At 36.5% G+C, this 19,047-nt stretch overlaps 1 protein-coding gene across 1 annotated transcript; it reads right to left on the reverse strand.

Annotated features, from left to right (window-relative positions):
- Positions 1-657: 657 nt before the first annotated feature.
- On the reverse strand, positions 658-18,434 carry LOC112047293 (uncharacterized). The gene is made up of 4 exons (XM_024084406.2): positions 17,878-18,434; positions 14,116-14,610; positions 9,800-9,938; positions 658-3,000 (listed from the first exon to the last, which is right to left on the reverse strand). Exons 1-4 carry the CDS (start codon positions 18,079-18,081, stop codon positions 2,693-2,695), a joined length of 1,146 nt encoding a protein of 381 aa, XP_023940174.1. The 5' UTR covers positions 18,082-18,434; the 3' UTR covers positions 658-2,692.
- Between the last annotated feature and the right edge of the window lie 613 nt (positions 18,435-19,047).

Raw genomic sequence — 19,047 nt, forward strand, 5'->3', positions numbered from 1 at the left:
TCATTCTGAGAGGAGACTCGAGCTCAGCAGTAAGCCGAACATGGGTTGATACTCGTAGATAGTACAGTAGATCCAAAGATTACCCTCTACAACACCACAAACTTCACCTGTTTTATTATTAGTTTATTGTACAGTGGCGTAAATAAGGTTTTTACTGGGGAAGGCATTATACATACAAACCGATATTATCCAATACAGGTTCGTAATGAGTCTTTAGTGTAGGCAGTGCATTTATACATCTGTGGAATGCACGCAACTGTTTAGATATAGACATCTACAATTAAAAAACATATATATTTTACTACATTAATAGATATTTTTTAATTTGCGGCGTTGTGCAGTGGATAGAATTATAGATAGTTTCGAATCATGATGTCCTGGGTTCGAAGCCTATTTCATAATATGTATGTACGAAATACCTTACTTATAGGTTTTTCGCTGAATTGGTTAAAAACAAAGATGAAATGTTTTGTATTTTAGTAACTGATTCTATTTTAATAGGTTAATTATTTATTAATCTCAATTTTATGTAGGTACATACTACATGGGTTCTAAAAGTATCAAGGATTACCTACTTACACCCAGTAGGTATTTGTAAGACGAAAATACTTAAAGATAATGAAAATAATATTAGTAGGTACGTAAAAAAACAAGTAATACAAAAATATGTTTGAACTTTATTTCTGTTTGTCATATATGCTTGTTCCCATATGGTTACATGTTCGTAAGTCTGAATAACATTTTTTTATATCATTAATATAATTACTTATTTCTAATAATAATTATTAACAACAAAGTCATTTATTAAATTAGGTAATATAACAAAACAAAACATTAAATGAGGTTATAATATTGCCATAATACTTTGATCGTTTTAAACATTCTTAATTTTAATCCAGAATACTTAATTGATATATCGTAAAGCCTTTTGTACACAACCAATGACATATATTATGGTGTATACTATATTATTTCTAGAGAATTCAATTTGTATGTCGTAGACAGAGATTAGTCGGCGTTTTAGTCAAAAGAAATCCGATTGTGACGTCTTTTTTACATATGTTACAAGTTTCTCGATTACAAGTGGTACATTCATTATTTATGTTATTGTAGAGAGGAAGTATCGGTGTTGGTATATATAAAGGGGTATTTGATGACTTGAACTCAGTTGTTTGTTAGGCAGCGTAGACACCGTCACGCTGCCAGTCGCGTTAGTGATTTTGTGCAATAATGTTTTGTGTTTTAATTATTGTTTATCATACATCAACATATCGGGCAGGGAAGGTGATTGTTGACGCATTCTAAAGAAATCCCTTAAGCCTACTTTCAAGATCACAAGGCCTGGGACATGCTCGATCTATCCTCTACCACAATATAATAGTGCAATCACTGTCGCTGCTATCCGTTATGTCACACATAGTCCAAACATTTATTTAATGTATTCGTCTATTTCTACTTCTGTCTACGATTTATGAAAAAACACTAACATATTCGTAGATATATTATGAACAAACCTAATGAAAGTTTAATGAAATATGACTTAATTATTTTACAAGCAGCAAAAGCGCTTAAAACACTAATACCCGCGTCAGCTTCGTGAGCGAGTGTTACCATCGTCGAAAATTAATTAAAAATAAGATGAGCGTCTTTATCTACCTAGCAACACTATGGCGACGTTGTTCTACTATGCCTGTGACTATGAACCAACCAGAATAGCGCTAACGAAGACATAATAAATGGCTCAGTAGATATACGAGTAGCTACGAATAGCTCGTAGTAATTTTTGGATAGTTTGTGGGGCCAGTTTTAGAGGAAAGATAGATACTGTCTAGATCCAGACCCAGAGACGAAAGCGACCTTCGACTACATGATCATTAGGTCTATTTTACTTTGGCTTTCTCGAGTTTTGAAATCACTTGAGCAAGCGACGTGAACTTTGTAGCGATACTTGCACAAGTTTAAGTGAATTTGTCAACGCGCTAAGTAGTCGAAATGTCAATACTTATTTATATTTTCAATTTGACTGTCCCATATAAACAAAAAAGCTAAAATATAAATGGAAAAGTAAAGTTGTAATTGTAAGTGTTAATTAACATATTGTCTCGTACATACAGTCAAATTGTGCAATTTATAATTATTCACTAAATTTTTGACATATTTTTGTTTACACAAAAAATCATAAAGACAATATTTTATGATCGTATGAAGTAAATCATCATCAAAATCAATAACAACCCATAGAATGGAATGGTTCTGAATGTTCAAATAGATCGATCAATCGGCAGAATATCTGCCGCAATTGGTAGAGCTGTGAAACTCAATTACTGGTCTGGTGATAGGCATCGGAAACATAAAAATTTTAAAAAGATGATTTTATTAAAAAAGAAGTTAGCCCTTGTCTGCGATCTGAACTTGATAATAAGTGACGATGTAGTCTAAGGGTTCATTTACACGAGCAGCAACTGCTACTGAGACGTCGGCGACTGCAGGCGACTGCAGTCGTCGATAGCAGTTGCCAGCTGCCATTGATTGCTGCTCGTGTAAATGAGCCCTAAGATGGAAGCAGGCTAACTTGGAAAAGGTATAAATGTTATAAAAAAATATATGGCGGAATTTATTACACGTAAAATTACACAAGATATCATCACATGTAAGACTGTATCCTAACAATTACACACCATGGACGGTTCAATTACACGAAGTTGACCCAAAACGTTTTCGGAATGCCCGGTTGTCTCAAACATTCATTCCAGCTGTCAGCATAAGGAGATTTCTCGTCAATGCTCGCCTTGCCTAATATTTCCTTCTTGGCCATTTTAGTTTTACACCCGAGACTAATATAAATGCTAACTTTATTCAAGCTCGCTTTGAAGACGGTTAACTTGACCGTTGCAGACTTTGGATCCCATCTGGCGGAAATGGTCGGGACGAATCTATCGCTTTTCCAATAGCATTCGGCTTTATTAGCTTCCAATATTGTCGCCTTCAAGTACAGGGGCGCTGGAAAGTTAAAAACACTAAATTAGTAAAACATTTGTATAACTATTGATACTCGTAGAAAGGTGAATACAGAATAACTGATTCAATATTTTTATTCATGTTAATTAGACCTGTACTACACGTATGTTACTTCAGAACAGATAATAAAAACCTGGGTTCGAATCAGGGTCAGGCTATTAAATAATTATAATAATAATAAAACACTTTATTACACCAAAAAACAAATTAAATTGAAAAATAAGCAACAGGTATGTTGTAACGGCAACCTTATATCTAAAGTTATATAAAATCTAAATATTTAGTTTTACTTTCTGTCCATAAATAATATTGAATATCTAAAATTCTAAATGCAAAATAATAATAAAGAGGCAAGATTTTATTTTTGTTTTGTTTGTTTGTATGCTCCGAAACATCAAAGATCGATTTTCAAAATTCTGCCACAAACGGAAAGCTATATTATCAGCGAGTATTATAGGCTGTATTGGATCCCCGAATTACCACGGGAACGGGAACCACGAGGGTGTAATCGCGGGGACGTCCGCTAGTAATCAATAAATAAATCATGAAAGGGGCATGCATTATCTATACTAATATTATAAAGCTGAAGAGTTTGTTTGATTGAACGCGTTAATCTCTGGAACTACTGGTCCGATTTGAAAAATTGTTTCAGTGTTAGATACCCCATTTATCGAGGAAGGCTATAGGCTATATATTAATCTCTGTATTCCTACGGGAACGAGAACCGCGCGCAGTCAGCTAGTTACACATATACCTAGGTGCATCAATGTAATACGACACCAATGACCTCATTAGTCACTGTTTATGATTCAACGCGCAACCCATGTCTTAACTGCTCTCTCTTTGACAGACAAACGACATTGAGTACACAGCCCATTGGCCCCTCCGACAAAATGAAATCCATTCATAAGCCATTGACAAATAAATTGAGATATACTCGTACCTACGTCGCTATAAAAATCATAAAGCCATACATATATGTTTTGGAAATGTAGTTAATAAAGCTAGCCACATTATGTAGCTATATATGTACAAATATGTTTATCTTTGTCTATCTATCAAAAATAATTTAAGATAAAAATACCGGACAAGTGCGACTCGGACTCGCTCACCGAGGGTTCAGTACCAAAGATTGATATTTGTTGGATGGTTGATTACGTAATTTAAATAAAGTTCTCCTATACAATAACTCCTATATATTATTACAACAGTTTTCCGATTTTCAATTGCCAAATTTCACAGTCTAGAAAAGTACTCTACGAGTTTCCTAATATACCTACCTATATATAATATAATACGTAATTATCTACTTATTGCAGCGTAAACGGCCGTATATTTTTCACGTCATTAGTACCTAGTTTTATTTTTGTACAGCTTTAAGAGAGACCTAAGTTATATGGTTTTATTTTAACCCAATACCTCCACGAGTTCCCGAGATGAAGGGGAAAGACAGACGAACAACAAAGTGATGTATAAGTGTTCAGATTATTTTTTCCTTTTAAGGTACGGTACCCTAAAAATGGGTGGATTATATTAGAAGACGTTAGTAGACTTTTAGACATCCAGTTCGAATCGGCCATTAGTGTTTGTCGTTGTCCGCTGAAGCTTCAAATTACATCCGGGCAGTGTTCAGTCACCAAACTTGGTCTTATGTATCTTTTACTTTATTATGTTTGCCTACCTACTCAAATAAACGTAGCAATTCTTTCGCAATTAGCAATTAACGTTCTCTCATTATATTCCTGAGTCATTTTTCAAAAACAATATAGCTTTTCATGGAAATCTCTTAATCCTAATGCACGAATAGTTTTGTGTTACTTGTACTGTTATGCATTTTGTGCCAATACAAAAGAAAAATGGAGATAAATGATAGCTAGCATAGGTAATGCTGTTTATAATGTAGCTTTGTGAAAATTTATGACAGTAGGAAAGGCCATTGCGGCAGTAGGAATACTATGGAAAAGAATAGCAGGCATTTCATACGGAATATGCCTTTAAATATGCAAAGGGATACATTTAATCTTAGCTTTTGAGTCCTTCATAGGTATTTGTACCTTTACATTATGTATTCTGATGCCTCCATAAAGTTTATTTATTATATCTACATTTTTTAAAGATTTGTCACAGTTTTCAAGTACTACCGATTCCCGTTCCCCTAATAATAATTTGTCTGATTACCGCCATGTGGAATGATGAGTCAACTATTATTGTTCCGATAGATGTTTCAGTCAATGGTCTTATAGCGAAAAGCTTCGACCAACACCTTAAGAAGCTTTCGCTTAACTGTTGGATCAAGAGTCGGATACAAAAGGCAGTGATTCTTGAGACGGCGCGTATTATGAGGAGGTTCCTCACTCTGGAGCCCTGACCACCGGTTGCTTGGGCACTCAAATGTCCCGCAGCGAGAGGGTTCATTTTATTTTTATAAATTTTTAATAGTGTTTTGTATTTTATATGTATATTGACATTGTTAAAAATAAAAAAAAGAACTAATAAATAAATGAGAGAAAAAAAACTAATTTGTGTAACAGGTATATTGTTGCCAATAGACCCGATATAGTCGATCATTCGGTCGATCGGTCAGTGCGCCGTGCAATAATAATTGTTGTTATTACTGTTGCAAATGACGATAATCTGGAAATATGACGATAATCTAAAAAGGAAATAGTATAAAAATACTCGGACCTTGTTCACGAGAGAGATTTATCGAAAACTATGTTAAAAGTCGGTACGCTACGCCTCCAACAAAAAATTTGATACAGGGTCCTTCCAAGGCACGCCACTGGAACCTATAAAATTACTCCGCAAGGTATCCTACTGAGTTGCTCATGCACAAAAAAAGGTATACCTACAAAAATTCATTTTAATGTAGCCCACACGTTTTCCTGAGTACTAATACATTATTATTCACGATAACACGACTAATATGGCAATGTTCGCACCGACTCTGAATATAAAAGAGACGTTGCGTATATCAGCTTACAAAATATCAGTTTGAACCACAATTAATTTATTACATGATTATTATAAGCCTTTATGAACGAACTACTACATCTACATATATATAAAGATATGGAACTTAGACCCACTACCCACCACGCTATTCCAATGCGGGTTGGCATAGGCTTAGGCCACAATTAAGAAATATAGGCTGACTAAGAACCACTATCTATTATGAATGATAATGGCCGGGACCGACTTAACGTCACCATCAAAAATTTTTACTAAATTTTTTTTGGAAAAAAAGAGCTCAGTTTTTTACATCCTGGCCAAGGATTCGAACCCATAACTCCGTACTCTGAAGCGACGTAAACTAACCACTGGACTTAACTATGGCCGCTGTTTTTAACACGCTTATATTAGCTTCACTTGTAAGAAAATCAAATCTTGGAATCTTAACTTGACCCACTTTCCCGGTCTTCAATTAGGATGAAATTTTGCACACGCTCTGAGTTCATTGTCATCAGAACTCAGCCTGACTAGCATGACTAGCTAAGAAACGTCATTACAAATCCAATATGGCGGCCTCCCCAACATGGCGGACTGGCTGTTTGAAATCCACCCCGATGTTATGGATATCAAATTAAAAAGTTTGAATACGAAAAAAATAGTTACGCGACTTAAATCCAATATTTGTAATTTTAAGTAAGTGCTAAAAGCGTGTTTTCTAGTTTTCTTTAACTATTTAAAGTTATTTAATACCTTACATTATTATGATAAACATGCAATAGTTATATAGTACGAATTAAGTACATGTACAATGTAACGTCCCAGAGCTGGGCGAAGCTATCTCATAGAATAGTAATGATTATAAGGCACGTTCCCTCCGGACCGATATATTGCGTTTATGATGTAGCTCTCTGGGTATATTGTAACACCTTTTAAAGTAACAAGAAAAGTAATTTTCCTGTATTAGACTACTTCGAGTATTTTGTAATGCAGAAATTAACTGAACTGAAAGAGCTGAGCAAGAGGTCTTAACAAGCAAGTTTCTTATGGAAAATTGCTTAAAATACGCTAGCTTATTGCTCTGTATCTATTTTCTGTGCGCTAGCTTAAACCCTTTTATTCTGTGCTGTGGTTAAAACAGTCCAGACCTTATATTTTCTGTATCCTTAAATAACGTTTTTCGCATTAAATAGCCTCGTAAAATAAATCGTAAATTATTATTACGTAAGCGCCAAAGTATAAGTTTTACTTTATGTAGCATCTTTTTTACTTTTAGTGATAAACTTTACTTAATGTATCTTCTTCTTTCTATGACGTCAGTAATATTCATAGAGTGTTTCCAACGTATTAATGATCTTTTCGACCACGGACCACTTGAGAATCATACTAAAATAAATAAGTACCTTCCTTTGTATAACTAAATTTAATGTTTCTTGCAAATAAACGATTCTGATTCTGACTCTGAATTCTACATTATGCAAGTGCATTATGCATGCACCATAATGTTTTATTTCAAACTAGCTGACGCCGCGCGGTTTCACCCGCGTGGTTTCCGTTCCCGTAGTAATACGGGGATAATATATAGCCTATAGCCTTTTTCGATAAATGGTCTATCTAACACTGAAATAATTTTTCAAATCGGACCAAAGTTCAAAGTTCCTGAGATTAGCGCGTTCAACTAAACAAACAAACTCTTCAGCTTCATTATTTTATAGTATTGATATTCAAAGTAAACTAAATTCAGATAATGTCATTCCTGACTTGAATACATTCTAGTTCTACTACATTCTTCTTCGATGGTCCCATTATGATAAGCTAATTGACACTGTTTTTTAAAGGGTCTTAAATTGTTCATCTATATTGTATCTTATCTATATATTGTAATCTCATTATCGTTCTACTAGATTGAAAAACATCCAAATTCCTTTGGAATAGCGACTTCGTACTGGAAAAAGCAGTGTTAATCGACCCCCCACTAAGTGAACCGATGACATCAAACGGATTGCTAGAATCACCTGGATGCAAGACTGTGGTGTTTAAAGTCCTTAATGTCCAGCAGTGGACGTCCATTAGTTGAGAATGATGACACTGATGACAGTTCTTAAACCAGTCACCTTTTTTTATTCTTTACAAGTTAGCCCTTGGCTACAATCTCACCTGACGGTAAGTGATGATGCAATCTAAGATGGAAGACATATTTGGAGGAGAGCGAAAACCACACTCTTTCGGTTTCTACACGACATCGTACCGAAACGCTAATAGTTTGGCGGTGCGTCTTTGCCGGTAGGGTGATAACTAGCCACGACCAGCTAGACCTGGACCGATTAGGACACCTAAACCCAGCCGGGACCCTCCTTTTGTAAACCACTATGCCACTATGTATTTGAAAGGGAAATGTATGCTAAATTATCTATGTTATTGATTGACTGACCGACGGGTTGCAAATCAAAATATTATCGGAATTCATGAAACAATACGCAGTTAATTAGGTCTTGCTCATGGATGATTGCATCGATAGTGCTTCAAATAGCATTGTATAGATGCATACAGCATAGCGTATCTGCTCCCTTAGCCAAGTGGCACGTTGACTTTCTACGATCGCCAACGCCAAAGATTATGGGAATGACATTTGATATCGACAGCGTAAAGAACACCTTTCTAGTTGTAACAATCGTAGGTCAGTTTGAAGTTTATTTTGTTGCGGCCCATAGTTACAAAATGCTTTCGCGAAACCAATTTTTAGTATCAATCATACTTCAATATTTATCGATAGTGTAGTGAGGTCTCCATCGATCATTAGGTTATTTTACAACAATGAAATTAAGCAACAAAACGTAGTCATCCTATCAAATTATATGTGAAAAATGTTAATTTCCAACTATTTTCATCTAAAATATCAATATTTATAGCAAATTGCTCGAAAATAAAATATAATATATTTCACGTCCATTGCAACTGGTTTTCGCGAAACGAAAAATGTCCATGACATATTTCACGGTCCGTTTGGACGATATGATTGGAATATCGCATGTCAAAATTTCGCAATTGAGCTACAGGTCACGTGATTAAGATTTGTCATTCCCATACATTTTTCTAGTTTTCGAAGGATAGCGAACGTAGAAAGAGAATCGACGTGCTACTTGGCTAGCGTATCTGGTTTCAAGTTACGAGTATTAATTTACTATCTGACCGCAACGACATAATCTATTGATATCTACACAATATTATCAAAGTACTCAAACTACTTCAAAGTACTTCAATGTATTCAAAACTGTTTAATTGATATGTGTGTATTCATTATAGCTTGGCAAGTTCGTTGATGACACTCAGACCATGCGGGCGACGGGGGGAAGGACTGCGCGGGTATGAAGTCGTGCGCGAGGGGCAGATGCTGGAAGTGAGGTGCATCATTCGTGGGTGTTGCTGTCATCGCTACCAGCCACCCGACCCCGCGGATCATGTTTTGTTTTTTTTTTCTTTACAAGTTAGCCCTTGACTACTCACTCACCTGGTGGTAAGTGATGATGCAGGTTAAGATGGAAGCGGGGTAACCGGTCTGGCTGGTCTGGCTACCGACAAAGACGTACCGCCAAGCGATTTAGCGTGTAGAAAGCGATAGGAGTATGGATTTCATCTTACTCCTAACAAGTTAGCCCGCTTCCCTCTTAGATTGCATCGTCACTTACCATCAGGTGAGATTGTAATCAAGGGATAAGTTGTAAAGAATAAAAAAAAAAACATCAGGCTTAATTGTAGTCAAGCGCTAGCCTATATTGCATTAAAAAAAGACATATCTTAAGAGTAAGAGAAGTGAGAAATTTTTCAAGTGTACCTTTAAACTGTTCCTGTTCTTGCATAGTTTGTACGGAACACCTCAGTCGGCTGACCGTCAGCTGCACCACATCGTTGAGCCCGTCTTCGCTTGCCGTATACAGTAATGTCACCTCGAGCTGGCCCTTCTTGTTTTCTCTCTGTAAAGATGAAGGTTAATTTTTACTACCCTTAATTGGCCACAACCTGACAAAGTAAGTATTTAATCTTAATGTATGTATAAACGCGAAAGATCACTCATCACGAAATCTCGAAAACTGCTTGACTTACAAAGTTGAAATTTGGTAGGGAGGTAGTTTCCGGTTAGAACGGATTTGCGATAAAGCCGGATTAAGGATTCCTAAGGGCCGACGAAATCGCAGGCGTCCGCTAGTTTTCTATATAAATCATCATCAATATCAGTCTATTGTATTTTCTGTGTCAACCGCTGCCAAATAATGTCAGCCGATAAAACTGATTGTGTGTTGACAGCTGATAAAACTGATTGTGTGTTGGTGGCGATGTGCTTGACGTCATGTCTATTGCGACCAACACACGATCAGTTTTATCGGACGTCAAGCCGTTAGTGCTGCAGGCATGTGAGCTTACTTGAACGTCAGTGGCTGAACAATAATTTTGAATTGAATGGTTGGTTGATTTATATCAACCATTTATATTATAAGTAAAAGCGTTTTGTTTATTTATATTACAGGCTAACATACATCTTTCTTTATTTTCATTTCATTTCATTACCATAGTAGTACATTACAATTTTGTAATTGTCATTACACGTCATGTATTATGACTATACGTAAAAATTTACGATATACACACACAACTCATATTAGACGTGATAATTTTATGATGTAGCTAATTGCTCTAAGAATGTTCAAATCCTAATAAAAAATGATGCGTCAAGGCCAACGAACCGTTGCGTCAGAATTAATGATAGGGTACCTACTACCTACTGTATCTGGGAGCGGACGAGGCCAAACCTATTCTATTGTCGGATCTCACTCATATAACAAGAAGCAAGAATATAATGCTGCCTTCACACGCTCGCCGTACAGAGCTTAACGCTACCTATACAGAATTTAACCTACAACGGTTTCGGCTCGCAAACCCGATCGAGAACCGTTGTCCTATTTTCGCAGAATCGGATAAAATAGAACACGCACTGGTTATTTGGCCGGATTTAAACCAAAGAGTAGGGTTAAATTCCTGCCCATTGCACTATTTCCGTGCCCACTTGTAGAAGTGGCTGTGAAGCGGATAAAAGAAAATTGGATCTTAGATAAATTCGTGAAAAGTAGCGGATGTAATTAGAGACACATGAGGCTTAACAACTATGCTTTTGGTTAATGGGCTTAGGTCAGCACAACGTATGCCCTGCGAAATGTTGCTTTATTATACATTTTAAACAACCTTCACCCATTGGTGAAGGTCGTTTCTAATGCAGATCTTAGACAAAATTAAAAAATTTAATGGATAAAAGTGTTTAATATCTAACAAATTAAGAACGTTAAAAATATGTAAGTACAGCGAGTACAAACTATTATTAATGATAGTTAATAATGGTTAATAATAGTTTGGCCAGGAGTTTTTACGCAACCCACTCGCATTTTTTTTAACGTACTTAATTTGATATAAAACACTTTTCATCCATTAAACAGATGGGTGAAGGTCGTTTCTAATTCGGATTTTCCAATAATAACACCAACAGGGTAAATCGCGACGGTTATTGAAATAAAGAATTTTTATCGTAACGTCATATTGTTTAAATAACAATATTTCATGACCTCAAAAACAAAAAAAAAATCACTGACACTTGACGTTGTGGCACATGTTTTGAATCGTACACCGAGTTATACAAATTACCCAACAACTAGGCATCCAGCTTGTTTTGTCAATCAGGACTATCAAAAAACACTGTTGTGTATGACGCCAGCATAATAGTCAACTAGTCGGATGACTCATGTCGCAACATTGTTTAAAAAATAATTATTTTAAAGAAATGACGTTACAGCACCGTTACGATAACTTAATTTAATTGAAATAAAAAAATTAGATCAACGCAATAACGAAAAAAAATTACTGCAGCTCTATGTAGTGGCACATGTTTTGAATCGTAGTATGTACACCGAGTTCAAATTACCCTGCAACTGGGCCATCGGCTTGTTTTGTCAATTAGGGCAACCAAAAAACACTGTCGTGTATGAGACCAACAACAAGCAACCTGTGTAGCAACCCTAATTTAAACATCGTTTTAAAAAAACAGTCATTTTAAAGAAATGATGTTACAGCATCGTTACGATAACTTAATTTAATTGAAATAAGTAAATTAGATGATCGCAATAACGAAAAAAATGAACACCACCCTATGTAATGGCACAGGTTTTGGATCGTAGTTCGACACCGAGATATTCAAATTACCCAACAACTGGGCCACTAGCTTATTTTGTCAATTAAGACTATCAAAAAAACACTGTTGTGTATGACGCCAGCATAAAAGTCAACCAGTCGGATGACTCATGTCGCAACCTTTATTTAAGCATCTCCTATTACGACTCACTATGTTAGACTATGTTAGATAAATGTATAAACATTATGTAATGTTTGCTTAGAGAATTTCTTTTAACATGCTAAGGTCAACTTATCTAGCTCCCAAATTACAGAGATTTTAGCAATTGTGTATTTAGGAGTCGTTGTTTATCCAAAATTCGGTGATGGTTCTTAGGGTTCATTTACACGAGTAGCACGTTGACAACGGCAGCTGGCTACTGCTACCGACGACTGCAGTTGACTGCAGTCGACGGCAGTCGTCGGTAGCAGTTGCAGCTCGTGTAAATGAACCCTTATCTTGTATAGAAGTAAATGTAGGTACTTACTTAACATTTAAAGCAAAATATAGTGTGAGTTTAAGCTGTTTTTAACCGACTTTAAAAAAAGGAGGAGGTTCTCAATTCGAGTCTATGTTTTTTTTATAAAGTGGAATGGCAATCCTGCACCGGAAAGCGCTGTGTTGGTCGACCCCTCAACAGGTGACAGTGGTATGCACCTTACGCTTACGCTTACCCTTACGACGTTACTAACTAATATTAGAGGAGAAATTTTCAATTTAGTACAACTATTACGCATAGTGCCTACTCTAGTAAAAATCCTTGTGCACGCCACTGCCGGATGGACCGTAGACATCAAGCGGTTTGCTGGGAGCTACAGGATGCTGGTGACTCGAAAACGTGATGGTTAGAAGTCCATACAAGAGTCCTATGTCCAGCAGCGGACGTCCATCGGCTGTTAATGATGGTGATGATAATATGAGTGTGGTACCTACGTACCGAACATTAACGAGAGACTAAATATAAGTAGAACTTTTTATTTTCAGTTTATTATATTTATTTTAATTAATACAAACTACGCAAGCAAATACAAGATTACGATAAAAATATTTTTATACCAGTGCTGGTGACATCATTGAAAAGCAGTTTACACCGTTTCCGAGAAACCGTTAAAAGTTAACGACTGAAAATTATTAATGTTAATATTATAACTTACTTCCTTCTAGAACATTTACTTAAGTCTGATGGTTATTATTACTCGAATATCCATAAACACATTATTATTATCCATAATTACGAAGATACAAATTATTTTAATTGAAATTAAGTAGACGGATTTTCACCAAAGTAACCGATATAGCTCAACGAGTCGCGAACCTGAAGTGGCAATGGACGGGGCACATGGTTCAAAAAGCTGTTGGACGTTGGAGTCCTGGAATAGCGACCCCGCACTAGAAAGCGCAGTATTGGTCGACCCCTTACCAGGTGGACTGACGACATCAAGCGAGTCGCAGGGATTCGCTGTATGCAGGCCGCAATGGTGATTGTAGGCCGTGATGTTTGGAAGTTCCAACAAAAGGCCTATATCTTGCAGTGGACGTCCATCGGCTAATATGATAATGATGAGACGAATTTTAAGGCCAGTTCTATGATCAGTTATATGCTCATAGTCAAGGTTATAGAAAATATTATTCTACCACCATTCGCTGCATCAGGTGTGAGGTAGACCATCTACCATTGGTCCGTCAATCTTAATATATAAATGCATCACGAAATCTCGAAAACCGCTTTACATTCAAAGATGAAATTTGGCAGGGAGGTAGTTTTTAGTAAGTAGGTGTCCGCTAATCCGCTAAGAACGGATTTTACTAGAGTACCGAATTAACGAAGTCTAAGTTCGGACGTAGTCACGCGTCCGCTATTACTTAAGTTTATAAAGGAACATTAATTGCCTTGTTAGGATTTTCATGGCTTAAAAAAACATAATTCTTTTACTTACCCGCGAATCGGAGGCAGATAATCCACTTGCGATAGCATTAATGGGCCTCCAAATATCCGGAGTGCCAATCAGACCATTCTTGAGATCGTTTTGAAATAACTTCGAATCGAAATTCCACGTCGCCGCTCCAACGGTCCTTCGCTTTTCTAAAATTGATTTCTGAGCGACGGTTTCGGTCTTCGTTGATTTGAAACTGCTAAATGTTTTTTCAAACAAACCACCTTTCTTTTGGTCGTCGTTCGCTAATTTCGAAGTCTTCGAGTCTAAAGATTTAGCACTTTTCCTCCTGTCCACCTCTTGTTTAGGAGGCTCGAGTATAGCATAAATTGTTAGAGATACAAAATGTCCAGCCACTAAGCTTTGCAGATCAACTTTTTCTGAACTTTTCTTTATTTCCTTCTGGCGTAATTGGAACTTGAAGTCTTCGTTCCAAACTGGCCATGAGCTTTCTTGTAATGTTGTTTCGAATTTACTCTCACCGGGAAAGAGTTTTACCTGAAATCATGTGTCAATTAGGTACCTTGTATTGCTAAGCATAGTTACATCTTAATGTAGGTGATAGATATTTTTAATAACTTTGGAAGACTTGGTTAGGTAAGTACTCGTGTAGGTACTTACCATATCATTTTAATCTAAGTATCTCAGTTACTATGTTATTTTACAGACTTCCAAAAAGGAGGAGGTTCTATGTATGTTTTTGGTACCTAAGTAGCGTTACCCACAGTTGGGGATAATTTCTAATATAATTTTTTATACTTACCTACCTACGTATTATTTTCTATACGTATACCTAATACATGTAATGTACCAATCTGAACTAAGTTAAAAGTTCCTAATTTCGTTTGGTAGTCAACATGCTATGTAAAGAGTTTGAAAAGATTATTCGCGGAACGATAAGATCATTGTTTTTATAATATTTAACACAACGTACCTACCAGTGGCGAAGGATGGAATTACAAGTATATATCTAGATCCAGTACAACAATTAATATGCATGGATTTTTAAAGGTAACCCGGCGGGAATCGGCTTGCATGAACTCTTCGCTGGTATCTACCCAGTTCTAAATTAGGAAGTTCAAAATAATTGAGTCGTTGCGACTGACCGTGTTGTAGTCGTAAGGACTTCAACCTTCTCAGCAAACGCCCAAATTTATAGTAGTAAATATTTGTATGAAAGTAATTGTAGGCCTTCGTGTCGCAGTGGTATGCGCGACGGATTTACAACGCAATTAATGGTCTTAGGTTCGATCCCCGGCTGTGCCAATTAAGATTTTCTTAATTGGTCCAGATCTGACTGGTAGGCTTCGGCCGTGGCTAGTTTACTACCCTACCGACAAAGACGTACTGCCAAGCGATTTAGCGTTTCAGTTTGATGTAGTGTAGAAACTGAAAGGAGTGTGGATTTTCATCCTACTCCTTACAAGTTAGCCCGGTTCCATCTTAGATTACATCATCACTAACTATCAGGTGAGATTGTAGTCGAGGGCCAACTTGTATGAAATAAAAAAAATACTGAGCGATAAGTACTTAATGGGACACGAACATGGCGAACGCATGGCATGGTTGGACGTCTCTCAAGAGATTCGGACCTTAACTTGGAGGACCTTTGTTCCTCTATTAGTCCAATGGGATTGTAGGCTCACGTAGTAGAACGTACCTTCTTCTACCTAGGTACTTAGTACGAACAGACAGTGTAAAAGTGAGACTCATATTCGTACAAATGTCCACAAACGCTGATAAGCGATAGATAAGACCACTGACAGTGAATAGGGCTATCGATAACAAAAAGCAATAAAAATTATCTATACTTAGGAATACGTAAAAACAAAAATAGAATTTAAAAATCGGTCCGCAAATGACGGAAATATCACTGAACATACATGAAAAAAAAAACATGCATACAGCCGAACGTAAAACCTCCTTCTTTTTGGAAGTCGGTAAACAATAAGCAAATATTCGATAACCTAACCTAACCTAACCACTAATAAAATTACAGGATTGGGAATAGGTACCTGTTAGCATATAATTTGGCAGTTACTTATACTACTGCTATTCAGATTACCTAGGTACCTACCTAGGTTGGTTTTAAAGACGTAAATTTTAAAAATACTAAACATACCTCCTCCTTGACGGCCTCCGTGGCGCAGTGGTATGCGCGGTGGATTTACAAAACGGAGGACCTGGGTTCGATCCCCGGCTGGGCAGATTGAGATTTTCTTAATATGTCCAGGTCTGGCTGGTGGGAGGCTAGTTACCACCCTACCGGCAAAGACGTACCGCCAAGCGATTTAGCGTTCCGGTACGATGCCGTGTAGAAACCGAAAGGGGTGTGGATTTTCATCCTACTCCTTACTCATTCATCACTTACCATCAGGTGAGATTGTAGTCAAGGGCTAACTTGTATAGAATAAAAAAAAAACATACAAAAGACAATTACTGTGCCCTTGGTTTTACTCGCGTAACATTTTCGGCCATACATATATAACCTACTAAAATTATAAAACAGCCTGCCACAATTTTTAATGGGCTATTCAACACTTAAAATTTTCCAATTAGGACCTGAGATTGGTAAATACCTATTTAGTACTCAGTTGTTTCTGAGGTCAAACAAACAAACTTCTTCATCTTGATAATATTACCTACTATAAGCATTAGCATAGACCTTCAATTGATTTTTAAATGTCTAAAATACTTAATTAAAACAATCATGCAATATGATGATAAACCTTTATTGGTATTTACTGGTAATTTACACGCAACCGTTCTAATTAAAATAAATAAATAATTAAGTAGACGGGAAAAATAAATTTAAGCTTCAGTTTGTAATCGCGAAACATAACATTAATTTTCGTAGTTTAAAAAAATATTTGCCAATAAGTAGATAACCGAGCTTTTTTTAATATGGCCAAATACCTAGGTATTCTTGTTCACTTCCAATTAGTCGAAAAGCATGTGTTAAAAGTCGGGAGGCACGACGAATAGTCCAAAGGGCAGGTTGGAACTTATGACCTGTGTTGTATTTCACCCCATTACCAGAGCTATTGTGGCTTCAAAGTTAAGAGGGTAGGTTAATCATAAAGATTTGGTCATCATCATCATTAGCAACCCATATTGTGCTCACTGTTGAGCACGAGTCTCCTCTCAGAATGAGAGGGGTTAGACTAATAATAATCCAAGCTGGCCCAATGCGGATTGGCAGACTTCACACACCTAGAGAATTAAGAAAATTTCCAAGCACGCAGGTTACCTCACGATGTTTTTCCTTCACCGTTTGAGACGCGTGACATTTAATTTCTAAAAATCCAGTTAATGAAAAGTTGGAGGTGCATGCCCTGGGCAGGATTCGAGCCTAGGCTCTCCGAAAATTAGCGTATCTAGGATTATTTCCTACGGTGGACCTGGTATCACATGAAGTATATTAATAGTATCATAAAAGAATTCCATATCGGTAGCCCAGAATCCTAGCGTGGGCACAGGTCCATTCTAGGGTGGGTAAGGACTAGGTGGTACCTTACCAGTCATAAAAATTGTTTTAGGTGGGCAAGATGATGTCAATTACTGTTAACGACTTAACGTTCAATTAACTAAACAATGTGGCTAAGTACCTAGGTATATAATACTCATACCATGAACATGCATCGTATTTATACACCTACATAAACCATAATTACTTAATTAATTATTTTAAAACTATACCTACTAGGCTACTAATTAGGGATGTCACTACACAGTTAATTTTTTTTTGAAAAAATAGGAAGTTACCTTAACGAGATATCCATGGGCGCGACTAAGCCCAAACAAGGACGGGAGATGCCGGGCGCCGATAACAGTCACGAATAAATTTTTACTGACTGGATGCAACGACAATTTGAAACCTATTTCCGGTTCCAAGCTCCCGCTGCCGGCCAGCTGACTGCTTTTGTTGACATTCAAAACATTTTTCAATTTATTCAACGAAAATGCCATTATAAACAAAGTCACTTATAACTTCTACGTTATCTCGAAGAAACTCGCATTAAAACCGGTTTTTTGGTATAATTATCACGTAAATAGCCACACTCATTATTTATTTTCCGCATCAGAGTTTATGTTTTCAAACACATTTTTTTCCTTCTTTGTTCTATTCATTATCACAACACTAACAGTCATCAATGAAAAAACATTTTTTTAAAGAATGTCAACACCAACACTATGCACTATGTTTAACACGATGTTTTGAATTTAACTACACTACACTCAAAAGGCAGGTCCAATTAGAAAATTGCCTATGTGTGAAGCGCCATGAATTGTCGCGTATTGGTATTTGGTACTCGACATGCACAATCGCAATTTACACACACGATAATGCGATAGTACGACCCATTAATAAAGTACGAACAATAGGACCAAATTATCAATTGATAGAGGTCATCTCTTTCACACTCGCAGCTGCTCGTGAATGCAAGAATATATACGCATGTACTCGGATCACATTCACACAAGATTTTCTCATTGATAGCATTATACGTCATTATCGTCTAATTTGCACTGCCATCTATCGGATATTTACTTTTTCGGCGTATGACAATAGATGGCGCAATAAGATCGATAATCGATATAATTTTTCATTAGTCTGGCCATATGTTTTCCTCGGTCTGGCTAATGAAAGTAGACTGAAATAGCCCACCAAATTTAAAAATACCTTTAAAAATAAAAAACATGCGTTCTCATAATTTGTTTTTTTGTTTGTGAATACATTAATACATATAAATAAGTATTAAACTCGGTTATTCCAACATTTGCACTGCTTTGCGCATTTGCAATTTAGCTGGCGATTTCAGTCTCTACTTTCATTAGCCAAACTATATCAGAGTAAAAATATTAATTACGTGATCTTATTAAATAAGATCATCGTAGTTTTAGTGATACATGAGTATATAATATAATTACAAA

This window comes from Bicyclus anynana, chromosome 7, assembly GCF_947172395.1.
Source record: "Bicyclus anynana chromosome 7, ilBicAnyn1.1, whole genome shotgun sequence".
Classification (NCBI taxonomy): domain Eukaryota; kingdom Metazoa; phylum Arthropoda; class Insecta; order Lepidoptera; family Nymphalidae; genus Bicyclus; species Bicyclus anynana.